Genomic DNA, 14,561 nt, shown 5'->3' on the forward strand with positions numbered 1-14,561 from the left:
ACGGCAGTCGCCCCGTAATAACGAGAAATTATGTCAATGACGAAAGTGGCGCCATCAGTGCGTGACCAGAAGTGGTGCCAGCTCCGCCTATGACGTCACATCCGCCTCTGACATCAATGCAGAGCAGTGCCGCGGAGCCGCAAAGGGTGCGAAAGTGGCGGCTCATGCTGCCGAAGAAAGACTGAAACGAGCAGACAAAGCATGTGAAAGCTGTGCATTGGTTCCTAATCCAACACCGCACGCCACTTCTTTAGAACACCTTGTCTTGGGTACGCCAGTATTCATAATTTTTTCCCCAACCTCTGGTACTTGTACGTTTGCGTTCCCAATGCCTGCCTCCCGTTGAAGACGCAAACGCTCTAACGTTGTGTCTGTACTCCGCTTAATAATAAGGCGAAATGGTGGGTAAATGCGATTAGCATAAGAGCGGCTGGATAAACGCGCACATGGATGAGCCGAAGGAAGCCATAGGGGCGAAAGAGGCAATAGCTGCTCACCGGCCACGTAGTCTCCGAAGCCGATGGTGGCGAGCGTGATGAAGCAGTAGTAGAGGCCCTCGAGGTAGGACCAGTCCTCGGTGAACATGAACACGGCGGCCGGCAGCAGCAGGAAGACGAGCAGCCACGGCAGCAGGAATGTGCACAGGTTGGCCGCGATGGCCAGCCGGGGCGCCCGGTGGCCGCGGGCGCGCTTCAGGCCGCGAACCATGCCGCGCGCGAAGTGGTCCCCAATTCCGGCCAGCAGGATGCCCGTCATCGGAACGCCCACCACGGCGTACAGCACGCAGAAGACGCGGCCCCACGCCGTCGACGGCGCCAGGTGGCCGTAGCCTGCATGCGCCCATGGGGAACCTTCGTTAAGCCAAGCTTATATGGCTGTGGTTCCGCGAATTTTTAATGTCTGCGAACAAAACTTCCCGAAGACGTATGTGTCTTTGAAGAGCGACGGCTTTTATAGCGCGAGACGTTGAAAAACGAACGTCCCAGCGTGCGCCCCGTCATCACGCCATCCCCGACAAAGCACTACGCATTTGAAGCCACGATTGGTACCTCAAGCTTATATAAACGTGTCATCACTTGGATATTGAAAGGCGCCATGAAGACAGAGCTTTCTTTGTTGAATTTGAAAGAACTAAGCTTTTTGTAACTTACCCAGCTCCATTGCAGCCATGAAGGACGCTTGCCAGAAACAAACATTCATATTTACCCCCCCAGTGACGTAATATCGGCAGCAGTGACGCACTAGAGGTGAGCACTAAATACATAGTTATCAGGGGGTTAACTGCGCGTTAGCATTCAAGTGACAACATGAAATGGAACTAGAGGCTGCATTACACTCTACCAGTCATGTTTCTTGACGGTGGCTTTCGGCGGCGGCCGCCAATCCGAGGCCGTGATTCTGTGACATCAAAGAGACTTCGCCAGATAGTGGCTGGTGCTACCACACTGCTATTTGTTTGAAGCCTTCGATAAATCAAGTTGGTATCCGGGACAAAGCACTCTTTGGCTCCCAAAATTGTATTTAGTCTTCATGGCCGCTCAACATTTGACTGACAGCTAGAGGAGTCTAGAGCCAGTAGATGGGCTGCACCTGTGTAGTGGCCTAATGACCTGAAATGACCTGCCTTAATGAGCTGCAACCCTCTGGAGCCACTAGATCCTCATGATCATCCCCACCCTATCTAGGGCCACGGCAGGGCAAAGGCCTCTCCCAGAAATCTCCAATTATCCCGATCCTGTGCTAACCGGCTACCAATTTATCCCCGCAAACTTCTTGATCTCATCCGCCCATCTAACTTTCTGCCTCCCACTGCCACGCTTGCCTTCTCTAGGGATCCCCTCTGTCACCCTTAATGACCAACGGTTATCTCGCCTTCGAATTACGTGCCCTGCCCATTTCTTCTTCTTAATTTCTGCTAATATGTTTTTAACAAACGTTTGTTTCCTGACCCACACCGCTTTCTTATTGTCCCTTAAAGTTACACCTATCATCTTCCGCCTCATTGCTCGCTCAGTCGTCCACTGAGCCACTAAATAAACGTAGCTTATCTCGTGGCTCCAGAAGGGGCCAGATTCCAGAAGCGACCACGCACGGTGTGCACCATACGCACCGATGGTGGTGACGACGGTGATGGCGAAGAAGAAGGAGTTGTAAAAGTTCCAGTTGGTGTGCGTGTCTTCGCCGTGCTCGTCCATGAGGTTCTTGCTGCGAGCGTCCGCCAGGCGCGCCACGATCGACTTGATGTCTGTGCTGTTCAGCTCGGTCAGGTTCAGCGAGGCCAGGCGCTCTGCGGACGACACAGAGAACACGGTTCAAGGCCCGACTGGAGACACCTCTACACCAGGGCTGCTTCTTCCTGCCGTCGCGCATGCGAGAATATAAAACACAAATTCTGCATGCTGTAAACACTTCGCGTCGCGCTGCACGAACCACGGCAACAGGTTTTGTGCCCCCAAAAATTGTGCCCTTATATTATGTGGAGATGCGTGACGTACGAAACTGTACGCAATCGACGGAGTGCACGAAACAAACTACGATTGAGCATACTTCCTAGCCATTTTGTTGAATGGAACTTGGAAGGACTCGAGCTTTATTCTAGTGAACAAACATGGGCCTATGTGTTTCCCTCCCGGGTCGTGGGCATCTTACTGTCGCTGTAACTCACATCTCAATTCGCTCGACCAGTAAAGGCAGGTCGCATTCGGCTGTTCGACGTCCACGGGTAAGCCTCCCGCCAGCAAGCACAACGAACATGTCATCAGTGACGGCATGAAACCTATAGCCGGTATTCTTTGAACATTTTAGCCGTCAATTTCTTCATTTGGCAACACTGAAATGGCCACGGACATGGCCGAAGCGCCACAAACATGGCGCGGCTTATGCCACTGCGGCCGCACGCCGAAGAACAAAAATAACACCGGCGTGCGTCGTCTGCTCCGTTTCAACCCGATTCTCAACGGTGGCGCCAACAGACTTGTTATTTATCGCACTCACATTTGAGTCGAGGCATTAATTTGCGTTCGGAGGGCTAGAGGTTGGAATGTCCAACCCATATCATGCGCTTAGCACGGACACGCACAAGTACCGCCATCTCGCGGAGCCTGACGTAACCAGTGACGGCGCATTCACATGGTTGCCTGCATGCGCGCCTCGCTATTGAATAGCGGCCATAGCTTCGAGTGCACTCCCCCTTCCTTCCTCCACTCCCCGCACGTGTACGCGTAAACCGGCAACCGCTTGTGTGCGCGTGCCTAAACGTGAAATACACTGGGTAATAACAGTTGTGCAAAGAGGGGTTGGCGGTGGCGAAAAGGAACGCCGCAGCGGCCCCGGGTAAAGCGGCTTCACCGGAATGATAACTGTAGGAGTTAAACGTATACTGCATCGCAGTAAAAGAAAGCGCACACGTTCTGGAGGTCATTACAAAACAAATAGTGTCTTTTCACTTGAGGAGTTCGAAATTATCGCGAGAGCCGGGTGCCGCCCGTTTTAAGTTCTTGGCCCATGCCGGGTTTCAGCGTATTTCGCTCCGTCTGGATTCTGGGTGGGCAAGGTGCCCATGCAAGCTCTTTATTTATGGATATATTTGGCCTACTACAATAGTAGAGTAAGCGAGCAAAAAATACTGCGGGGGAGACTTTTCAGGAGGCAAAGCGTCTAAGAAAGTCAAATGTGGATGCAGCTCTGAAATATTATCCTATACTGGACCACTCGCTGTCAGTATCGATCTTCAATGTTTGTTTTCTATACCGCACTGATATATTATCAGCTCGTCTTTGTTGCCAAAACTGTGCCCACCACCTCGAGTAAACAGTGCTGAAAACACACACGATGCATTTTGCGATGACTTTTGCTATGCGTGTTGCTTTTACGAACATCGTTCGTTGTCAGGTTTTGGTAAATATCTAGGGAGTTTGGGTTTGGTGGAACACGCCGCAGCGAGCATGCAGTCATGATTCGCAAAGGAAACTTCGTGATTCATTCAAATGTAAAAAACAACTAAGACTGGGATATAGTGAAAAGAAGAAGAGGAGATCACGGCCGTTGCATCCCTGTATTGATGACGACTGGAGCAGCCTTGCCCACCCACCCCGAAAGCGCGCCCTTTCCTTCAAGGCTTCGACCGGAGATAGTTCTCGTTTCCGCGCCAGTTTTACGAGAAGCGAAGCGGTTCGCAAGTAAATCTCCACTGGGGCTGCCTCAGATGACGTCAATGGCGTTTCTCTTCTTCTATAGCTCGGGCTTTACCGGGCGCTGTCCAAGACGCGAGCATCCATACACCCTCTCTGCATACATCACACAGCAATACACATCGCGTATGTTTACCGACAGCAAGAAGAAGCAAAGCACGTCTGGAATTCATTGACGCCTCTACAAATAATACATCTCTGGAGAACCTTCAACGATGATTCTTCGTCTTCTCCCGTGAAAAACTTGAGAGCGCGCCATAGTGTACAAAAACAGCCCGCTGATGTCCTCCAACCCTGCTTACGAATAAAACAATCCTGCCTTCGGGTCGCCCCGTAGCCTGCGGCCAGCGAGCGTGGACCGAGTGCGATGGACAAAGCGGGTTCGTTGTCTGCTCCCGCGCCAGCACGCTCGACTACCCAAGCCGCCGCCGCACGCTGCTGGTGCAAAAACTGTTCAGGGTCCTTTCCAAAAGCGCAGCCTCGCGCACAGACGGCAATGTCAACATGGAGGGCCAATGTTGGGTTTGCCGAATGAAACTGCCAGGGGGGGAAGAGCGGGTGAATGGAGCGCAAAACAGACTGCCCGTCCGATCTATTCTCAGGCCGGCGTCGACTAATAAATTCTTTCTTTTACGGCTCGGACGGCCCGAAATAGCCGGACCCTTGCTCGCGCGCCGTCGTGGTGTTAAACACATAAAAGACGCGCTTGTATACAGAGCATTATGGATGGTGCGGGCTGAAGGCGTCCTTGGAAGAGCGGCCCGACCAGCGCGCACCTTTGGTGCACTGATAGTTAACGTGCCTTCGCGTTTGCTCAGCCGCGTATACCTTCACGTCGTCGTCCGAGGGGATCAGGGGCTGGGGAGCGAGAAGGGGGAGTGTGTGTTGGAGGAACATCCCCGAAGCATGCCAAGGTTGCGTTTTGCGATGGGCGAACAACTTTGAATTCTTTCGGGCGTACGAGAATAGCAACACATAAAAGAGGCTCCCTATACACTTCCACGAGAAGATAAGTTGCCCCTAAGTCTGGCGAGGTTCTTTGTCGTGATTTCCCAGCGCCCGTTATTAAAACACGACTTGTCTCTTTTCTCTCGGTGTTCGTAAATGACGCCCGAGCGCATTGCCCTACGCAAAGGCGCGCTTTTGTACGCTCTGACTGTTCGTAGCTCAATTCGCGACAGGCACACCTTAGAACGATCTCTTCACGCTGTGTTGGTTGCATGCTAGTCTCTCTGCCATCAATCGGAGCGATGGTTTGCCTCGATCAAAGCGGTCGCTAATGTGTAATTACCCGGCTGATGGATCACAGCGCACGAGTTCGTTGCGCTCTGTAGCGTTCGTTTCCCTCCGGCCTGTCTGCGTTTGAAACCTCGCAGGCGGCTAAGCTGTCAGCCAATGTTTTCCCTCGCGAGTTCTCTGTCAGCCGGCTAGCGTGCCGGAGCCCATAACTGTCGCAGCTTGCGTACCTGCTGGGGGAGACGTGAAGAGCCGACTCTCCGGCAGCGAGACCGGCGACGTGCACGCCTGGATGATCGCCGATAATAACAGGATACGTGAACGATGAGCTCCGCCGGTTCTAAGCACCATGCACGCGTCAAAGAAACAACCTTGTATCGCCTATGCGCACTCGGAGAAAACGGAACAGACATCATACGTCAAGGACCCAGGGCGTGGTGGTCTTCGGAACCGGTCGCTGTTCAATAAACTAGAACATTTGCCAAGCTAGGTTTCCATTCAGTAGGCAGAACGCGACGCCGTGGTGTACGTTATCGAGGTCACGGGCTTCGTAACCGAAACCTCGGCGCTCTGATACGTATTTTTTAAATAAGAGTTCGGAATACCAAAGCTCGCGGTTGCTTGACTGAAGCAGATGTGTTTTATTTCTACAAGAAACTTCCAGGACACTGTCAATTGTACCGCTTGTGTAGCTAGCTACACCAACAGTTACCTCTTTCGCCTTGTACTAACGACGGACCCCTCCTGCGGCAATTGTTATTCTGCAAAACAGTTGGTCATATTTTACTAGAACGTGCGGTCTACATGACACCAAGAGATCGCACGTCCGTAAGGAAATTGAGCGCATAGAACAAGGGCTTGTAACTCAAAGATTATCTAGCCCCATGGACATGCCCTTTGAAGCAGCGCCAAGACCTGACAAGTTTTCTCCCATTTGGATGACACTAACCTCATTTTAAATTGTGAATTTGGAAGAAAATGAATAAAGAAAGAAAATGCGCTGCCATCTTACGCAAAGCCCACGGCAGTTTTCTTTTTCTATCTCCCCACCGGTCCTTTTTCTTCCTCATCCCCCATCCCCAGCAGAAAAGCATGCTGGGGATGGGGGATGAGGAAGAAAATATATTTTCTATATTTTCTTCTATATTCACACACTCAAAAATATCTTCTATATTTTTGAGTGTGTGAAACCACAAATTTCAATTTTCGCAGAGGCGACCATATTGCAAAAGCGAGGCTTCATCGTGCACGTCCCCGGTAGAGGGTGGCGTAACCAGCTCATGACGCACAATTACGTAAAGTTGTCGAATAGTGTAAGTAACGTGAAAAATGACAGGAAGCATTGTGCAGTCATGTCCACACAGCAAGAACACTCGTCTTAGCATCATCGAGCGTCATCCTAGCCCTGACCACAACATCTACAATCATAGCCCTCTACGTCAAGGGCATCTTCAATAACGTCACATGCACAACCTATCGACTCTAACGAACCGAAGGCGGTGATTCCACTTTTAACTATGTCTTTGAATGAGCATTTCTCCGATCACACTGCCCCCCAAGGCCCCGGGCCACTTCGCTCCGAAACGAACACCGCAGGGCTCAGTTATCTGTCCCTCCTCTGTAATTTTGCTCTCGGTAAACTTTCCCCTCTTCTTCAAAACGTTCCCATGGCATCCGCCGTGCATTATACGATGACAACTTAGCACTTTGGACGACCGCGGGGTATGGTGTTACACTGTAAGATACACTTCAGCAAGCCGTCGACACTAATCTTGGCCTCAACCTCGAGGCCCTGCCCCGAGAAAGTCCGCACTCCTCATCTCCCGTTTTCGCACCAATAAGCGGCCTCTATCTACCACTATAAGAACTGATTGTACACCTATGTTCATACTGCAGACGTTTCACATATTCGGCGTCCGCATCGGTAAAAGCGGCCATGGCGTCGCAGCCCATGCCAGCTAGAAGCTACTGTCCCCCAACTTACCTATCTAATCGAATGCATCTGTGACCAACACGGAGGCTTTAAAAAAGACAATGCAGCCCGACTTACCCAAATTGTATGCGGCGGCAGATATGATTCAAGTCGCATCACATATGCCACCCCATACAACTCACTGAAGCTCAAAGAGCGTGAAACCTGACATTTTGATGACAGAAACCCAAAGAATAGCATTTGTCCTCCCCGTTCAGGCATCTGCATCTCCTTTCCTTTAACTCGGAGTTCATAACACTCTTGAACAGCTCATCGGAGCCCTACACAACAGCCAGCTCACAATACTTATAACTACCACCGGTCGTCACGTCCTACGGACTCGGTTAGTCGACCCCAAATGTTTCGCCAGCCCTTCAGCGCATTCCCTCCTCAATCCGGGTTGCCATAACCGCATCAACGATTTTAAATACCAGGATACAAAGGCAGGAAACTTTCCCAGGTTAAAACTTTTGGCACCAAACTTTGCTCCAAGCCCGGCACTTGCTACACGGATGCCGCCCCCTTCGCGAGGCTCACTTCTCACATCACTATTGTCATGGTCCCATCACCAAACTATCCACATTACCCACCACAGATGGAAAAACTGCCGTAGTCCTCTGTTTTATCACCGGCTCCGAATGCATTTCCATCGTTACGTAGTCGCAGCAAGCCTGCCGCATAATTCTGTCTGTGAGGACGCATCGGACTTCCAACCTTAATCACTCAGCCGCCCCCCCCCCCCCCCCCCTTCTCCCCGTTCCTTCCCACCGCCCGACCTCTATCCTGGACTCCAGGCCCCTCGGCTCCCGCTACTGCCCCCGCCCTTCCATACCAGGGATTTATCTCTGGGTCAGCAGCACCCACGGCTCAGTCAGTCCCACCGTTCGCTATTCCATCACGCTAGCTTGACACCCAGCCCATTATCGCAGCTTTCACCTTACTCTGCCTGCACTACATCCTCTACTAACCGAGCTTTAAACATCATCTAGCGACACTTGCGAACAAACGCTTGCAACAACGCACCCATCCTTCACTCTGCGTCCCGTTACCTATCCCTCAGCAGCCCCTTCTGCCCCTCTCCTAGTACCATCTCCTACATGCTGTACCATCCCCAAACACACGTTTCTCACTGATATTCCCCACCTTGTCCAGAAAAGTGGGAGGGCCTGCTGACCAGCTCTAACCAGGCTGACCACTGGTCCTCCGTGCAAGGGTACCTGAACTGAGGCCAACACATCCCGTCGAGTCACGGCGCAACCGCCACCAATTCCCCATTATACGTTCCTCTATCTCTATCTCTATCTCTCTTTCTCTTTCTCGCTTTCACCACATTGCGTATGTACCACATCAACGTTGAGTTCCCTCTGTTAGCGAGTGCGACTTGTTTTTGTTCCGGCTGTGGAGATTTGTTTTCATTTGACCGTAAAGAGCCTGGCAGTGTTCTGAAGAACGGGACTAACTACGACACGTGTTTCCTTATATTTTTGTGTGGCTGCTTGGCGCGTCGTTATTTTTTTAACTGCGTAACTTCAACCGTTTAAGCCTATGTTTGTTCAATTACTGAGAAAAAAATCTGTGTGAAAGAATAAAAAATAAGGAACAGGAAGGTAGACTTTTTCTATGGTGGTTTCCTTTGGCATTCCTCTTCACCCCTCTCTCTTCACGAAGAGACGGGGTGGCTGACAGAGATATTCCCATCTCCAGGAGGCATGCATCGCTAACCCCGAGACGCCCGTCAGTCGGTCGCGCGGCCGTTCAACCCTGGTGCGGGTGGAAGCTCGTCGCTTGCAGCTCTGTGTCAGCGCTTGAAGCCGCCAAGGAGTCGACGCAACAGGGGCCTCACACTCTGAACACACGGCAAACGGTGGTCGGTGAAGCGTGCGCGCTGGGCTCAGACTTCGGCCTTGCTTGCGAAGTTCGGTGCAGTGTGCTAGCTAACGTTCAAACGAAGTATTCTCGATAGGGCCGCGGGGAACGCACGCTACAGAGTGCCAATATCTACAGTAAATTCTCGTTACAAGGAACTCGTTTTGTCCCGGTGGTCGTATCATTCGATTCGTGGTAACGGATACCTCAGAAGGTAGCCGTTACCGCTCATATCGACATACTGCTTATAATTAATTTTGTCGTCGTCTCGACGACTTCATTGTGAAGAGTGGTCTGTCTGCGCATAGCATAAGAGAAAATAACGACTTTTATTTGTGCCACGTGATCTAGATACTTACGCCTAACGCCGCATTATGGTCTACTTCCACGAACATAATTGCTGTTCCACCCGGCATCCATGGTCTGTGTACGCGTTCAAGCTTATCCTCCAAAGAGCATGTAGTCACCAGCTGGCGCGTAATTTGAATCCTTTATGCAAGTGCTCGCTACATGATCCGCTGTTTTCATCCCCACAGACGCGCAGTCGCCTTGAGAAGGCATGTTTCCGCCAGGCAAAACAACTGCTCATAACTGCGACGAGTCCGTGTTGTAAGCTTCCCTGCCTCCCTCCCCCGACAGACGGTGTCGGCCGCGCAGATGCATTCCTAAAAACAGATTGCGCCGTGCGACCCGCTCCGTGCGTGCGACTCTCACAACTGTGCGCGCGCTGTGCTAACACTTGCGAGGAGGGGAACGGGGCGGGGAGGCAGCAGCGAGGGCGCTGCAGAAACGGAAGCCACGGGCTACAGCTCGAGCCAGAGGAGCCGCAAGCGATGAGCAACTGAAGAACGCCGGGCGTGAGCCTTCTCTCTAAGAATGCGGAAAGAGACCGTCTGGGGGAAAGGGTGGGCGGGATGGAGCGAAAGACGATATAACGGAAAATTCCGCGACCGCTATTGCGTGAGTGTTCCGATGGCAGCACGCGAGCACCAAATAGCAAGTAGCACAGTTTGCAAAGATGGGCACCTAAGCGTAACGTGCTGTCCTATAGTGTACGCGCATGTCCGGGCGCTGTTTTCCTGCCGGAAACGCGAGAAAGCGTTCGTGGATGCTCTTAGAGAAATTTAGGATCGTCTAGGTTGGGCAAAAGGCACTTTAATTCGGTGCGTGTGTGTGCGCCACAGTGGTCCCTTCATCGCGTTATTAGATGTTGCAAATTGAAGTCGATGGCGAGTTACGTTACAGGGGTGTCACAGCTCTAATTTATGATCATCTGTGACGCAAGAAATCTGAACAGGCTTTGCATGAGCCTACGATGTAATTTAGGTATGTTTATGCTGAATGTTTTACTTGGACAATTGATTCGGTTTAAAAGTATATCCGGGGATTTTAAAATTTCCGCCTTATCTTACTGAACCCTCAACTACAGTGTACTAGAAGATAAGGTGTGTCATGCGGGGCATAGAGTTTCTTTTGTATGAAACTCTATGGTGCGGGGGAGAAAACCAATGGAGAGCGCGGGTCCCTTTTGCGATGAAAAAAAATTGTATGGGGCGCAGGCGCTCCCCAGAGAACTCCTGTTGTAGCCAGCGCCACCTAGAAGTTAAGTGCGAATGCACTTTATAAGCGACCCCAAACCATCCACCGCCGGCGGCGGCGGCGGCGTCCGCAGTGCTCCTCTATATTTAAAAAAGAAACAGCATCCGGCGCCAGTTTTCGATCCGAGGACTTTGCGGCCGCAGCGCGACGCTCTACCGACCAAGCCACGGACGCGACGGTGATATCAGTGTTAGTGACGCGCCTTATATCTTTAACGCATTCAAACTACGTCGTCAGCGGCGTGCGTTGGCGACTCAGCGGCGTTATAGCGGCTTGATAACTGCGTGGTGTACACGTGATACTACAAACCCGATGGAAGAGATGGAAGAGAAGGCGGCGAGGCGGTGGGCTGCGGGGGCCGAGCGCAAGCGCCGCAAGCGGGCCGACAACCGTGCATTCGCACTTTCACATTCTCCCCCTCGGGGAAATGCGGGGGAATTTTTTAAATCAAACTGAACAGTTATTTAATGGGTTTTATAAAACTTTATACAATAAAATGAATCAATAAGACTATTTAGGGCATTAAATAAGAATTAATTTATACAATACTTCTGAAACCAACTCGTAAGCAACATCCGCCAGGGGCGCTGCTCACAACAGGAGTTCCTCAGCATAAAAGTTCATAGCAAAAGGGACCCTCTAATCGGCCCCGAACGACACACCTCGCTCTTCTAGTACACTGTACCTCAGCTGCAGCGTCGATTCACTGTCGTCTGCGCCTACAAGTTGCCGTTACCGAAGAGTTTTGTTGCCTACCCATGGGAGTGCACCACGGCTTGCAGAAGTGCAAATGCGACATCGGTGATTGCAACGAGATCACGTTGCGTTAGCAATAAGTGGAACATGTCGGTAAAACGTTTCCCCGTCGATCCGCGGACGCAGAGCCAACTAAGAGCACAGAGCGCGGGTCGAGAGGGGTGACGTCAAGCCCAGCTGGCGGCGACGCGATGGCTGCGGTGTCGCTGCGGTCACGCCTCTGGCGGCCCAGTTGCTCGTGGTGACGTCACGTCGAAGTGGCAACGGCGGCATCGCTCGCGTCTCAGCCCCATTTGCCAGCGTTGACGCGTACTGTGAAACGGAGTGTGCAGCAACTGCGAGGTCGAACAGTCGGCGAAAGCATGTGTGATCGATAGCGACTTAATGTCAAAACTGCTGAGCAACGAAAGGAGAGGCGGACAATCTAATTCCGCCGCTAAGCGTGCAAAGGTGACCATCGAGAATCCTGAACAGTGCAAAGCCCGTTTGGCACGATGAGCGGATACGACTCAGCGTGCGACAAATGCCAAGTTGCCGGCTTCTCGAGGCGCGAGCAAGGTGTGAGCTGACGTTAGCAAGACAGACGTGGCTGTGGCGGCTGAGAAGCTATCGTATGTCAAACGATCAACCAATGAATCTCCGGTTACTTCTTCAGCATTTTTTAAGTTCAAACTTTTTGGTCTTCAACCACCTAAGGTGCACGTGAACTCAGGAGCGCAGTGCTGGAAGACTACGGATTAATTTGGACCATCTGGGGTCACATTTCATACGACTGTCCCAGTTTTGCAAATGATTGGTATACCGCCCGTTCCCGGGGTCGAGATTGCTCGCCTCAACTGTCACTGTTCTGAAAGGTCATGGAAGCGTTTCTTCGCTTTCTGAGGACAACTGGGCCGTGCGAACGGCTGCAGACTTTCCATGTAAACCTGCACCCTTGTGTTTCCGAGTAATTTCTTCTTCGAGTCTGGAAGTATTTGATCATTCCTTTATCTTGTTTTCTTTAGAGTTCATTTCATGTATTTTTGTTGTTCTTCACTAATCATCTCTTTTTTTTTTTTTTCCAACCCACGAAATATAATACACACTTATATATTTCACGTGCTGCTATGTTGACGTCATCACGACGAAAACGCTGTGAAGTCACCCGCGCGCAGTGAGGTGAGAGCTCGACTTCTTCCGGAAGAGTGCCACGGCTCGTAGCTATAGGTCCTTTTATTCTCCGTCTGCCGCAACGCGAAGCCCCAGTTGCCAAACTGATGACGTCTGGGCAAACGCGATCATTGACTCGACCGCATTTGCACACCGAGGTCCCCACAATGACCATTATGCGCAACGGTTATTGTCAACTCCGTTCATCGCGACTCTTGCGTCTGCAGGTGCTGCATCGTGCGTCGCGCATGCGCACGCTGATGGCATCCGCTGCACCGCTGTGAAGGAGGGCGGGCGTACGTATTATTTACTAAAGAGCACTTTAGATGCTCGCCTTGTCGCCGTAGCTCGCTGTAACGCTCGATGTCAAGCGACTGCCAGAATCAGGCGGCGCAGTCAGATAACGGACCCAAGTAGAACCCGGCGTATCCGTCGTAGGGCGTCCCGCAGAGGCTTCGAAAACCGAGCGGTTTAAATAGTCATAACCGTTCGAAACTCCTAAAACGCTGGCGCTTGTCATGCATCTCACCGTTGTTTGGCGCAAAGAAAACTGCAGGTACATTTGAGGCAAAATACACGTAATTAACCGGCAGGGCTCGCGTTCATTTAGACGAGAATGCTCGTTGGGTTGGTTTTTATGATCGTAAGCGAAAAAAAAAGGGGGGGCAGTGCAACGCCGGCACGTGCGGGAGGAAAACAACTCCCGCTGGCGCAGTTTCAGGCAGAGGGCGCGCGAGCACAGCGGAGGCGGGAAATTTGAATTGCATTGGGTGGTAGCAGTGAGCGGATAACGACGCTACAGCCCATTATGACGAACCGCTTCTCTGCACTTCCGACAGCTTTCACGTTGAGTGGAAAGGCTTTAATGTTCCATTGTTCCAAAATCGGAAATTTTAGAGTACGATGTGCTGTATTAATAAAAATTCGAAGTTGTACGAGTTGAATGCTAACCTGAGGCGCACCGTAGTGGGGGTGCTCCGGATTAATTCTCAACACCTGGGGATCGTTAAGGTGCGTCGAAATGAGGAAAATAACCACGGCATCCAGGAGTCCAACCGGTGTCCTTGGGCTCAGCAGCACAGAGCCTTAGCCGCTGAGCCATCGCTGTGCGTCCAATGGCCTTTTCTAATGAGCCACTTCACGGCATGATATATCGCGTTTATTCTAACACGAGCAAATTTACTCTGCAGCATTTTAGATGTTGGGTAAGTTGCCCTACTGCGGTCAACATAGAAAAACTAGCTTATCAGTGAGGTGACGCCACGAATAACGGCACCCCGAGATTTATACGCCTCTTTTTTAGAGTCAGTTTCAACGATGAAATTGCCGCTTTTTAAATAAAAATACTGATTCGATGACACTCAGAATCACTATTACAACCAGACACAGAAGTTGAACCCAAAAAAAGCGGAGCGGCCAGCAAAGTATACAAACTCTACGGCCGTACACTTGCGTGGTATAACATAAGTGCGACCGCAAGACGGTGTGTGTTGCGCAACGAAAACAGGATCGCTGCAGACGAGAAGACGAGGAGCCATAATCCAAGCTCTTCTTTCTCTTTAAGTGGAAGGCGCGAAATGCGGCCCGTCTTGCACTAGGAGCAGGTTGGAAAGGACGGTTCACGACGAGAGAGAGGGAGAAAGAGAGAGGGAGACACCCCCGGGCCCTGCCGACTTTTACTGCCTCCCTCGCTGCCGTCGCCGTACGAGAGCCGCCGGAAAAGCAAGCCGAGTTCGGAAATAGCAGTCCGTCGGGGTCGCAAATAGCCACACGGTAGGTATACATGTGCGTCC

The 14,561-nt window shown here is 51.5% G+C and overlaps 1 protein-coding gene across 2 annotated transcripts in view; it reads right to left on the reverse strand.

Annotated features, from left to right (window-relative positions):
- The window catches only part of LOC144149794 (open rectifier potassium channel protein 1-like), a 165,917-nt gene that overhangs the window by 40,036 nt on the left and 111,320 nt on the right, over window positions 1-14,561 (reverse strand). For both annotated transcript variants that reach the window (XM_077681437.1, XM_077681436.1), the window contains exons 3-4: window positions 2,111-2,287; window positions 498-830 (exon numbers count right to left, since the gene is read on the reverse strand). In XM_077681437.1, the coding sequence (XP_077537563.1) occupies window positions 498-830; window positions 2,111-2,287 (510 nt within the window). The remainder of the gene's footprint in view (window positions 1-497; window positions 831-2,110; window positions 2,288-14,561) is intronic.

Source organism: Haemaphysalis longicornis, unplaced genomic scaffold, assembly GCF_048455015.1.
Source record: "Haemaphysalis longicornis isolate Haplotype H1 unplaced genomic scaffold, Haemaphysalis longicornis Haplotype H1 scaffold_8, whole genome shotgun sequence".
Classification (NCBI taxonomy): Eukaryota; Metazoa; Arthropoda; class Arachnida; order Ixodida; family Ixodidae; genus Haemaphysalis; species Haemaphysalis longicornis.